The following is a 12,950-nucleotide window of genomic DNA, read 5'->3' on the forward strand; positions in this document are numbered from 1 at the left end:
CTCTCACCACCACTACACCCCCCCTCTCTCACCACCACTACAACCCCCCCCTCTCTCACCACCACTACACCCCCCCTCTCTCACCACCACTACACCCCCCTCTCTCACTACCACTACACCCCCCTCTCTCACCACCCACTACACCCCCCCTCTCTCACCCCACTACACCCCCCCTCTCTCACCACCACTACACCCCCCCTCTCTCACCACCACTACACCCCCCCCTCTCTCACCACCACTACACCCCCCCTCTCTCACCACCACTACACCCCCCCTCTCTCACCACCACTACACCCCCCCCTCTCTCACCACCACTACACCCCCCTCTCTCACCACCCACTACACCCCCCCCTCTCTCACCACCACTACACCCCCCCTCTCTCACCACCACTACACCCCCCCTCTCTCACCACCACTACACCCCCCCTCTCTCACCACCACTACACCCCCCCTCTCTCACCACCACTACACCCCCCTCTCTCACCACCCCTCTCTCACCACCACTACACCCCCCTCTCTCACCACCACTACACCCCCTCTCTCACCCCCTACCACTACACCCCCCCCCCCTCTCTCACCACCACTACACCCCCCTCTCTCACCACCACTACACCCCCCCCTCTCTCACCACCACTACACCCCCCCTCTCTCACCACCACTACACCCCCCCTCTCTCACCACCACTACACCCCCCTCTCTCACCACCACTACACCCCCCTCTCTCACCCCCACTACACCCCCCCTCTCTCACCACCACTACACACCCCCCTCTCTCACCCCCCACTACACCCCCCCTCTCTCACCACCACTACACCCCCCTCTCTCACCACCACTACAACCCCCCTCTCTCACCCCCCACTACACCCCCCCTCTCTCACCCCCACTACACCCCTCCCTCTCTCACCACCACTACACCCTCCTCTCTCACCACCACTACACCCCCCTCTCTCACCCCCACTACACCCCCCCCTCTCTCACCACCACTACACCCTCCTCTCTCACCCCCACTACACCCCCCCCCCTCCATTACGATTATATAGCACTTGGAAGGGTAAGGATAAGGATTTGGGATGGAACGGGAGGAAGGAATGGTGCACAACCACTTGTACGGTCGGGGATTGAACGCCGACCTGCATGAAGCGAGACCGTCGCTCTACCGTCCAGTCCAAGCTGTTGGGTAGTGAAATAGAGAGAAATCCGAAATATTTATTGTCCTATGCAAAATCACGAGCAAAAACTACACCTAGTACCGGGCCCTTGCGACAGAGATGGAACTTTCACAGATGACAACAAACAAATGATCGAAATACTGAGGAATCAGTACGACTTTTCAGCGAGCCACTATACACATTGAAGATTGATAACCCCTAATAAATTCTTCATGGATGTGATGCCAACATGAAATTATATATCAGATGTCACCCTATCCCCACTGGATTGTGAAGTCATTGACAGTATGCACTCTGCATACCTGGAGCATACTGTAGAGGGCTCTGTGAACTGTTTTACTCCCCGAGCCCGGCCCGCTGGCCCACATTACCACAACAGCCTTTTTGGTCCTGCACTTCTTGCAAGAACTTATCTAAGTGCCTCTTGAATACCTCCACCTTTGTTCCAGCAATATTTTTAATGCTTGCTGGGAGGGTGTTGAACAGATGTGGACCTTAGTTCAGTGTTGTGCCTATGGCATCTCTACTCGTCACTGGTTCTATTCTGCATTTCCTTCCGTACCTTTCCCTCCAATATGTTGTAATTCTACTGTGCAAATTTGGGACCTGGTCCTCCAATATCTTCCATGTATATATTATTTAATAACTTTCTCGTCTCCTTTTCAAAGAATACATTGAGAACTTTGAGACAATCCCAATAATTTAGATGTTTTATCGTGTTTATGGGTGCCGTATATGTTCTCTGAATTCCCTCTAATTCAGAGATCTCTCCCGATTTAAAAGGGGAAGTGAGTACCGATCAATACTCATGACTGCCCAGCATCAGTGATTTAAATAGTATTAACATTGCTGTGGGGTCTCTGAATGTGAACGTTTTCATAACCCATCCTATCATTTTCCTGGCCGCCGCTATATTTGCTCGGTTATGTTCACTAATTGTCAGACATCATAATTCCCAGATATTTTACACATTGGTTTCCTTCTTTGAGTAGGTCTGACTGCGTCTTGTACCCTGTGTTTCGTTTAACTTCCTCGTTTCCACCATAGCTAAGTACCTGTCACCGTTAAACATCATGTTATTTTCATTTGCCCAATCGAAGACCTTATTAATATCTGCCTGTAGCTTTTCAGTGTCTTCTACAGTTAATTTTCACATTGAATCTTTGTATCCTCTATACAGGATGACACGAAGCTGTGACTAGTAATTTTGTCTATATCCCAGATAAGAATGAAACACCACCTGGCCTCCTACCTACCCCTCACGTGTAGCCACCAACACCTGGCCTCCTACCTACCCTCAACATGGGACTTGGCGCGGCACGCAGGACCACATAACCACCACAGCGAGAATGGTCCGGCACTTCTTGAAGAAAGCTCCCCAGTTTTTTCATCAATGGGTGAAGGTCAGGCCACTTACTCTCACACAACAATGTTAGGGGAGGGTGTAACCCCTCAAGGTTGAGATAACCGGGCACAAGTAGGAAGGTAGTTTGGTAGTCGACGAGTGAGTGGTGGCGGGACCTAAAGCTCTCATTGGCGGGATATCAACAGCCAATCAGCGCCACCTACCCCGCGTGACAGCCAATCAGCGCCACCGAGCCCACGTGACCGAAGGGAGGTCAGCCTGGGTGACCAGACCAGGACCAGTTTAGGGCTACCGTTGTGTAGTGGCAGCACAGTAGGGAGTCTTGGCAAGTGTTGTGTCACAAGACGGTGGTGGATAGGCAGGTAAGGGACGCCCGTCCCTCCTTATCCTCCGATAGTTTGGGTAAGTACTGTGATCTTTGCATGGGGTCGCTCAGCAATCCAGTGAACTTGACAACTACCTGACTAATTATGTCAATACTGGAGACGCCTGTCTCATTCATACAGGTCGGCGTTCAATCCCCGACTGTCTAAGTGGTTGGGGCCACCATTCCCTTCCTTCCGTCCCATCCCAAATCCTTATCCTGACCCCTTCCAAGTGCTTTATAGTCGTAATGGCTTAGCGCTTCCCCACAATAGTTCCCTTCCTGTATTTACATAATTAGTCAGGTAGTGAGGGAACACAGTGGCCAGAACACTCGAGCCTGGACAACCAGAGACAACTCCATAGTCTCCCGTGACTGCTGGATGCCGGCTACTGAGCACCTGCTTGGTGGGTTGTTGTTGTAGTTTAAGATTCAGCTACTGGGAACTAAAAGTTCCAAATAGCACGGGCTATGGTGAGCCCGTGATGGACTTACCTGGCACAGGAGCGGGGCTGAAACTCTGTGCTGCTTGGTGGGGGTTCTGGGAGTTGTTCTACTCCCCAAGCCCGGCTCGGAGCTAGGCTTGGCTGAAGACTGCTTATAGTAATGAGCAGTCTACATCCATTCTTTGTGATTATAAATAAGTTTACATACGTTGTGTGTGTTAAGTGTACAGACCTACGGTTGTCAAAGTTTACATACGTTAAATACATCGCTGACGGTTGTCTCACATGTGTATTCTCCAGGAGCTGGGATACCAACAGAGGTATCAATCCTCTGATACCTCTAAGACAGTGTAGGTACCGGGGGGAGGATGTTGAGGGTACATCCTCCTGTCTGCAGAGTACCAACAGGATGTTTTAGATTTAGCTACTCAGAACGAAATGTCCATGTAGCACGGGCTATGACGAGCCTGTAAATATGAATGAGATTGGGTGGATATAAATAGGAGCTGCCTCGTATGGGCAAATAGGAGCTGCATTGTATGGATTAATAGGATCTGTTTCATACGGGCCAATAGGCCTTCTGCAGCTACCTTCATTCTTGTGTTCTTATGTACTTAGGATTGTTTGTCTTTCTCCCCTCTCCTCACATCCTTCCATCTTCCCTCCCACCTTTTGGCAGATTTTGAAAGGGAAATTGACAACATGCCCATGCACTCAGCACGGAGGCCAGACTCGTGGAATTCAATATTTATAAAGAAATGCAAAGTGCCTGTAGTGCAGGCACTCACGATAGTGTGAGGAAGGGCTTGGACACAGGAAAGGTACCAGATGCGCTTAAATCGGCAGACACTTTACCAGTTTAACTTCTACAGATAATTATAGACCAGTTGCACTAACGTCCCACAAAATAAAAGTATTTGAGTGATCAGGAGTCGGGTCACTAGTCTCATGGAAACCAATGACCTCCACAACCCAGGCCAAAATGTATTTAGCAAAGATAAGATCATGCCTCTCACAGCTACTTTAGAGTCCAGATGCCAAATACAACTGATGAACCTATTACTGCACCTATACAGCACTACTGTACAGGAAGGTTTACAACAAGCATAAGAACAACTTAAAAGTCTCATAAACGACATCACCATCCCCCCCCCCAGTGTTAACACCACCACTACAATGAAATTGATGAAACGAGTGTTGTATTGCACCAGTACCAAGGAAGAGGTAGGTCATTACTGTACTGTACCTACCAAGGTCTGGTCCTCGACCAGGCCTCCTTTTTGTTACACATCCCTAGGAAGCAGCCTGTAACCGCTGTCTAACTCCCAGGTACCTATTTACTGCTAGGTGAACCTAGAAATGTTTCGTTGTATTAATGCAAATGGTGAGGTATGTCATTACCTGGAAACATGCCGTGTCACACCAGTACCAAGGACGAGGTAGGTCCATTACCTGGAAATGAAGAAGGAAAACTATGAGAAGAGAGTATTATTATTACAATGCATATGAGTATAAAGATAACCATCCCACGAGAAACAACACTCAAACACACACACACGTGGAGGCTTCACCACCTGTCACATTAACAATAAGAACAAGAAAACAAAGTTCTATTGAGAAATTATTATGGATAGGAATTATCTTACATCTATGGGCTCCCTCAAAACACGCACTACCCCACACTTGCATCTCTGAGCTCTCCCAAAACAAGCACTACACACACTTACCTTTCTTATGTTCGAACATGTTCACTTATCCAATTTATATCCATTGTTTCGTGTTCTGTTTTGTGTTTATCACCTTGCCAAAAACTTTTGTACCATATCACCTCATCCAATAGAGTATAAGTACGAAGAATTTGTGTGTAAATAAAGTCTTTGAAAATGTAATACGAATTACGAAACGTGTTCAGGCGTCAGACAATTAAAAAATGAACTTTGGAGAATTGTTATTACCACCGACAATGAAGAAAAACATAAGAAATATTGAGAAGATTCGTATTAGAATGATTAATCTTACCTTTTCGGTCATATTCAACAACATATGTTTACAAGAAAGACTGCTACCAAAATATACTAATATATATATATTTCTAGTCTGACGCGACACTTGAATGCGTTTCGTAATAACTTATTACATTTTCAAAGACTTTAGCTTACACACACACAACTATAACCTGCAAACACTAAACAGTTCTACTATGCTATCATTTAAACAGCTTTCATCTTATCACCTCACCCAAATGTGGGTATATAAGATGAAAGCTGTTTAAATGATAGCATAATAGAACTGTTTAGTGTTTGCAGGTTATAGTTGCGTGTGTGTAAACTAAAGTCTTTGAAAATGTAATAAGTTATTACGAAACGCATTCAAGTGTCGCGTCAGACTAGAAATAAAAATTAATTTTGGAGAATTGATTTTTCAATTACCATCGACAGTGAAAAGAAACATAAGAAAGAGAAAATTCGTGTTAGAATTATTAATCTTACTTTTTCGGTCATATTTAATAACATATGTTTACAAGAAAGACTACTATCAAAATATATATATATATATATATATATATATATATATATATATATATATATATATATATATATACACATATATACACACACACACACACACACTTATGTACATAGTATATAAGCATTCCTTCCAACATACTCCTTTTGCTGTTATTACACTAATACACATGTTATATATAAGAATTTACATTCGTGTTCACCATAGCGAAGCACTAAGCCGATGCAGTGATTCCAGACAATAACAGGTGACCACACAGTCGGGGACGCTAAGCCCCAAAAACACCACAAGGTATGCTGTGGTCACAAGCTGAACAGCAATGCTGCGTGCACCAGCCTTAGTTGCTCAGTCAGCACTTAGGCTCTCACACCCAGGAATGTTGCCTACAATTTTTTTTTTTTTAAATGATGTCTGTTTACAAGAGCCCTGAGACAGCTGATGTGAGCCCCATGTAGCCGCGGGACTTAAATCTTACGTGGTACTCCCAACCATACATAGCTGTGGTGTTCAGTTCCGTGAGAGTTACTCATCCCTAGCTATATATGTATTTGCGCATTTTATGGGTTAAAATCCTATCATTCTCAAGCAACAGACTGATAAGGCTCCTGTCGTTTGCGAAAGATTTATTTTTCCCCTTGATGTTAAAATTTTCCAAATATTCTTTTTTTCTTTCAACACGAGATACCTCTAACAATAGTCTGCCATTATTTGGAAAATATTGTGAAGGCCTTTATTACCTTCCCGGATATTATTACGAATAATTGGCACCTCTCGCAGTGTTCAAAAGAGGTTGGCAAAACACCTTCCAAGAATACCTGATCAACCATGCTGCGATTCATATGGCAGGCTGCGAGCAGCCACATCCAACAGCCTGGCTGACCAGACTATCAACCAGAAGGCCTGATCAGAGACCGAGCCACGGAGATGAAGATCCTCGAACTCGTCAAAAAGTAATTGACACACTGTGTCAGGTGCATCACTGATACCCATCATAGCAACCATATCAGGTGCATCACTGATGCCCATTATAGCAATCATTGTGTCAGGTGCATCACTGATGCCCATTATAGCAACCATTGTGTCAGGTGCATTACTGATGCCCATTATAGCAACCATTGTGTCAGGTGCATTACTGATGCCCATTATAGCAACCATTGTGTCAGGTGCATTACTGATGCCCATCATAGCAACCATTGTGTCAGGTGCATCACTGATGCCCATCATAGCAACCATATAAGGTGCATCACTGATGCCCATTATAGCAACCATTGTGTCAGGTGCATTACTAATGCCTATCATAGTGTTAAGTAAAACCTAAGTGTTAAATTTTGAAAACCAGTTATAAACAAAAATTTAAAGTAAGAAATATAAGATTCAGATGAGGAGACACAGTAACATGGGTTGAAGAATGTTGACCAAACCACACGCTAGACGATGAAGAGACAACGACATTTTGATCCGTCCTGGACCATTATCAAGTCGATTGTGATAAAATTGACTTGGTAATGGTCCAGGACGAACCGAAATGTCGTCATCTTTTAATGTTTTAGTGTGTGGTTTAGTCAACAAATATAAGATGTGAATCTAGAAATATTGGAACACTTGAAAAGGAAAGAAAACACAAGCTGGGGCTTGTTCACTTCTCTCTAAGCAGTGGAACGGGTCAGGTGGTCATCCCACATGACTGCTCAAGTTGGATGGTCCTGTGGTAACTATAGTGCATACACTAACTTCTTGTATTTGTCATGCTATCATACAGGCTAGTCAAGTACAGTGGAAGCTCCATATACCGACAGCTCCAAATTCAAACTTTTCGGCATTCGGACGCTGTGTTCGTTATTCGTCCATTTGCTCAGCATTCACATGTAAACACACTTCCCTGACATGTCAGTTTTGCCATAGCTGTCTGTCGTTCAGTGCACAACTCACTACAATATTCTCTTTGATATTTTGTATATTTTTTTTATTCTTTGTGTAAATAAGTCACCATGTCACCTTAAAACGTTAGTGATAAGAGCCAAGCAAAATAAAATAAAAAATGGTTAGAACCACAATAGAGATGAAGAACGACCTCATAGCAAAATATGAAAGTGGTGCTTGCGTGTCTGCTCTTGCTACCAAACTTGGTAATGCCTAAATCTAGTTCTCTAATATAAAAGAGTGTGCAAATGGTAAAATGGAGTGGGGGAGGTTTGAGTGCCAAGTTTTCTTGAAAATTATCAACCTTACAAAGGTTGATAATTCTATGACAAACCATGTTATAAACCTGTTGAATGATAATGCTATATCTCACTTTGGAAACATTTTAAATTGCAATCCTTTTGGACAAGTTTCCTGAAAACTTGTCCAAGGAGGAGAAGAAACTAGAAAATCCTCCGGTGAGTCTAATGAGGGAAACATAAAAAGATAAGAGAAAGATCTTCTGGCAGAAGCCCAACTACCAGTAGTTATAATGGTAGGGGGACTTCCCTGCCAAAGAATAACATCTCTTCCTCTGCCTCACCACCCTCCACATATGCCATCAACTCTCCCAAGTGCAGGTAAAGTACGTAAAGCGTTACTATTTATTATATTTAATGCTAGCAGTACCCGGCCCCGTGTTGCTGTGGCGCAGCAACCTTCCCTGTGCCCCCCATCCCCCCCCCCCCCCGAGTCCTCCCCCACCATTTCCCCCTCACCCATCTCCTCGGCTTCCCAACCATTCCCCACTCCACCGTCCTCTTGTCCTCCCTACCATCCCTTCTTTCTTCCCACCATGCCCCACTTCCCTGTCCTTTTGTCCTCCCCACCATCCCAAACCTCTCCTCGTCCTTCCCCACCATCTCTCACTTCCGTCCCCTTGTCATCCTCACCATTCCCCACTCCCTCATCCGATGCCTTTTCAAATGGTCTTATGTTCACATCAGAAAATTGGGAATATCAAGTGATGTTCCCATCACTGAAATATAAGAAAAACAGTTAAAAATGAAATGAAAATATGAAAAAAATAAACTATACTCAGGAAATGAACGGTATGGTAAACAACACAGCTCAATTCCAACACAATGTCACACAAAATAATTAAATAAAAAATAAAATAAATCGAAATCTATGAAAATAAAATTTATCAATGCAATCGGAAACACTGAAATGGATTTCGTGACATATTTAGTATAGTGTGCATGTTGCTATTATGTGCAACAGATGGCGCCGTTTTTCAAAAACGCATGTTTTTTTACTTGTCACAGGGGGCTGGCATCTATATAGTAGGTATATAAAAAAAAATGTGCCTATTCGAATGCAATGTTGTCAAAATTTCAAAGCAATCAGCAAAGAGGTTTCGAAGATTTCCCTCGCATGAAAAACAGTTTTTCAGAAAAGGCATGTTTTTTACCGTCACAGACGTGACATCTATATACAGTGGCACCTCGATTAACGAGCGGCTCTATTTACGAGCATTTCCAGTAACGAGCAAGCCACTCGCAGCAAATTTGTCTATTAACGAGCAAATCCACATGGGGCTTCCTAGCATCTCGCGGGTTCTCGCAAATTCTCGGACGCCTCCGACGCCAGTGTTGTTGTTGTATCGTGCACGACAAGCATCCCTCTGCATTTATTTGTGCTTTTCTTTGGTTTTTGTGGGGTTTTCTGACTACAATTTGTAACGCATGATGTCACCAAAGAAGCTGCTTGCTAAAGATAGTGTTGTCAAGATGAAGAAAGACACAATTACTGTGGACAAAGCATGAGCGTGGTGTCTGTGTGACTGCTCTCACAAGGAAGTATGGCAGGGCCTCATCAACAATTTGCACCATTAGTAAGGGGATGAGGAGGTGAGGGAGGATGCTGCCTCTTCCAGTGAGATCTTGAGGTTATCTTGAGATGATTTCGGGGCTTTAGTGTCCCCGCGGCCCGGTCCTCGACCAGGCCTTCACTCCCAGAAAGCAGCCTGTGACAGCAAACACCCAGGTACCTATTTTACTGATTTTTATTATTATATATTATTTTATTTCTTTAGGGAAAAAGAAACTCTGCCCATTGTTTCTCGCCGGCACCCAGGATCGAACCCGGGACCACAGGATCACAAGTCCAGTGTGCTGTCCGCTCGGTCGACCGGCTCCCTAGCCGGTCGGCCGACCGAGATCAGGAAAGTGTTGGGAATGTTTGAAAAGGTGACCGCATTCTTGGAAAAACTGCCCTGATAAAGCAGTAACAACCCAGTGCGTGAACATGTTTAATGGCAATTTGCTGTCTTGTTTTAGGAACATCCTAAATCAAAGACAAAAGCAATTGTCAATAGATACGTTCTTTGCAAAAGTAGAGAAAAGAAGAGCCAGTGATAGTGAACCACAACCCAGTCCCAGTGGGGTGAAATTCCCAGGAAGAGAGAGCCTGCCTGACTCAGAGGTGGATTCTCCTTCCACACCATAACCCCTCTCTCCTTCCCACTTACCCCATCGTCTCCCTGAAGCCAGCAACGACTTCATAAGGTAAACATGAAAACAGTACAACAAAACATTTATAATTACATGTGCAGTATTATATTTACATAAAAAAAAGTCATACAAGTATGGATGTTTTTGGGAGTGGAACGGATTAAATTTATTTCCTTTATTTTAAATGGGGAAATTTGTTTCTTAAGACGAATTTCCCACATAACGAGCTCGGTGCCAGAACGGATTAAACTCGTTAATAGAGGTGCCACTGTAGTATGTATATAATAACCTGCTCGGATGCGAATGGAACGTTGTGTGAAAATTTCAAACCAATTGGTGAATTTTCGGAGATTAGCAGTTATGCACAAACATTTTCATTTTTATTTATATAGATATTTTTGTGGTCTGGAATGGATTAATCCAATTTACATTATTCCTTATGGCAAAAAAACAGCATTGAATGTAATGAAATGCCATTTTCTGGGTGAGCCCCGGAGGCTTCCTGGAGCTACAGGTATTAGGCTAATATGCAATCTTCAGACCACGGCAATAGTCAATGGAGTTCTGCCTACCAGGGACCACTATAGTCAGTACATGGCCTCCTTGGAGGAGCAGCAGTGAGCAATGGCCCTAGAACCCCCCCCCCCCCTGTGGTTCGGGGTTAACCTTATCTGCCATTGACTAGGGTTAGGCACCCAAATAGGTAGGTATAACAAAACAGACCCCACATGGCAAGAAAAATACAACCGAGAGTCAGAGGTAGAACTCCCTCAATTACCAACAAAACAAGCAAACATCACCCCCATGCTGTCGCATTACTATTCCGTGCAGCTTCCCCCCTCCCCCAAGGAGGGGAAGGGGGAAACCCCAAACCCAACACGCTGGCTACTCAACCCCAGTTTGCTAAGCTTCAATAGAAAAACGAAACCGCCGACCGGAGGGAGGTAGGGTGCCAGGGAGCCTTCGGGGCTCACCAAGAAATTGGCGTCTCATTACATTCAATGCTGGTTTTCCGAGGGAACCCCCGTTGGCTTCCTGGAGCTACATAACCAAGGATAAGTAAAAGAGGAACTTACCCGGGAGGTGGCCGCTATATGCGCCTCAACTTTATGGCGAGACAACGGACTGCAACCAAAAGTCACACATGAACGCCCACGACCATGAATGTTAACCAAATATCGGCCAGCCAGGATCCCTGTTCAACCTCCAAAATCCCCGTGCCCAAATATCAGCCCAAGACATGTTGCCAAAATCGGCAGCCAAAGCAGCAAACTTTGGAATGTTATGGGCATGAGGATAGACTGCAGGCTGGCTAGACTTAAAACTTTGCAGACGACCTGGGAGATCCCAGCCCTGGAACAGGGAACGAGGGAAACCGGATCAACCCAAAACACATCCCATGGCCACAGAAGCCAAGGCGCTCAGGTAACGGTGAAGAGCCGCAACCGGACACAACACATGATGCACCCACGACCAGACTAAGCATCAATGACCCAAGGACCCCTCCGGAAGGCAGCCATCTTATTCTTAGCCAGAAAAGAAGAAGGATGCAAACGAATGACAAACCGACTACCAGAACCAAAGGAACAGAAACCCCTGCACTGGAGGAGAGCATGAAGCTCACCAACCCGATCCCCAGAGGCCAATGGCAACAGAAAGAGCCTTAGAAAAGCTACCCTGAACCGAAGGGGCCACCCCAAACTGAGGAAAAGAGAGAGAAAGAAGAGCACCCTGTCCAACGACCAGGGCAGCTCACGCAGCGCATGAGCAGGCCGGAGGTGAAACAAAGCATGAGAAAGCTTACGGAATGGGGCAGTAGTGACATCCACCCCAAATGCAAGCAAGAGCAGCTCTACCAGCGCCGCACAATACAAGGCGACAGTATTAGGCATTAAGTGACAAAAAAAAAAGACAAAACAACTATCAGAAATAGAAGACAAACTACCAAGAGAACAAAAATGGTGGAAAAGAACACCAGGAAACTTCATACTACTGCCAAGACGAAGCTCTCAGATGGGACACCACCAACAAAGCCACCCGCTCACGATAAACCCTTGTCAAAAAGACCAGATGTGAAGAGCAGAGAAGACCAAACCAGCCAAATACTGGACCAGTCCGATCTGCTGGAAGAGACGGAGCCACGGAAATCACCCCGGGTTCGAACACCGAGTAAGCAGAGCCCGAAACTAAGGCTGGGCCAGCCACTAAGGGACTACTCTCCCGTGGTAAGACTCTAATCGAGCCTGAACCCAAAGCAACAGCTGGACTGTGAGAAGAAATACAGGTAACCCCACCTCAACTAGTCCTGCCGAAAAACGTCCATCGCAAACGCTTCATGATTGGGAAAGGGCGCCACATACATCAGGAAAGACCGCGACCAAGCTGACGCGAAGAGGTCCACCTCTGGTAGCCCGTACGTCCGGCAGAGCCATCTGAAGGAGACGCCATCGACTGTCCATTCCGTGGACAGGGGAATGAACCAAGACAGGCCATCTGCCAGGAAGTTGGACACTCCCCGGATATGAACCGCACAGAGCCAAACCTCTAGAAACCATGAGACGAGCCACACGAATCGACCAGCTTCAAAGAGGCAAGGACCGAAAAGAACCCCCACAGTTCATACACCAGAGAACAGTTCACATGGAGCCGAACGGTAGAGCCCCG

At 45.5% G+C, this 12,950-nt stretch overlaps 2 protein-coding genes across 6 annotated transcripts in view; one reads left to right on the forward strand and one right to left on the reverse strand.

Annotated features, from left to right (window-relative positions):
* The window catches only part of LOC123763469 (uncharacterized), a 109,306-nt gene that overhangs the window by 90,562 nt on the left and 5,794 nt on the right, over positions 1-12,950 (reverse strand). For 3 of the 5 annotated variants that reach the window (XM_045750623.2, XM_045750608.2, XM_045750600.2), the window contains exon 2: positions 4,747-4,797. The exons of the other annotated variants lie outside the window; for them this stretch is intronic. In XM_045750623.2, coding sequence (XP_045606579.1) covers positions 4,747-4,756 — 10 coding nt within the window. In that variant the 5' untranslated portion in view covers positions 4,757-4,797. The remainder of the gene's footprint in view (positions 1-4,746; positions 4,798-12,950) is intronic. 5 annotated transcript variants of the gene reach the window in all.
* Positions 2,824-12,950, forward strand: part of LOC123766246 (axonemal dynein light intermediate polypeptide 1) — a 41,767-nt gene continuing 31,640 nt past the window's right edge. Inside the window, exon 1 of the mRNA XM_069301998.1 lies at positions 2,824-2,937. The gene's annotated coding sequence lies outside the window, so the exon portion shown is untranslated. The remainder of the gene's footprint in view (positions 2,938-12,950) is intronic.

This window comes from Procambarus clarkii, chromosome 5 (genome assembly GCF_040958095.1).
Source record: "Procambarus clarkii isolate CNS0578487 chromosome 5, FALCON_Pclarkii_2.0, whole genome shotgun sequence".
NCBI classification, from domain to species: domain Eukaryota; kingdom Metazoa; phylum Arthropoda; class Malacostraca; order Decapoda; family Cambaridae; genus Procambarus; species Procambarus clarkii.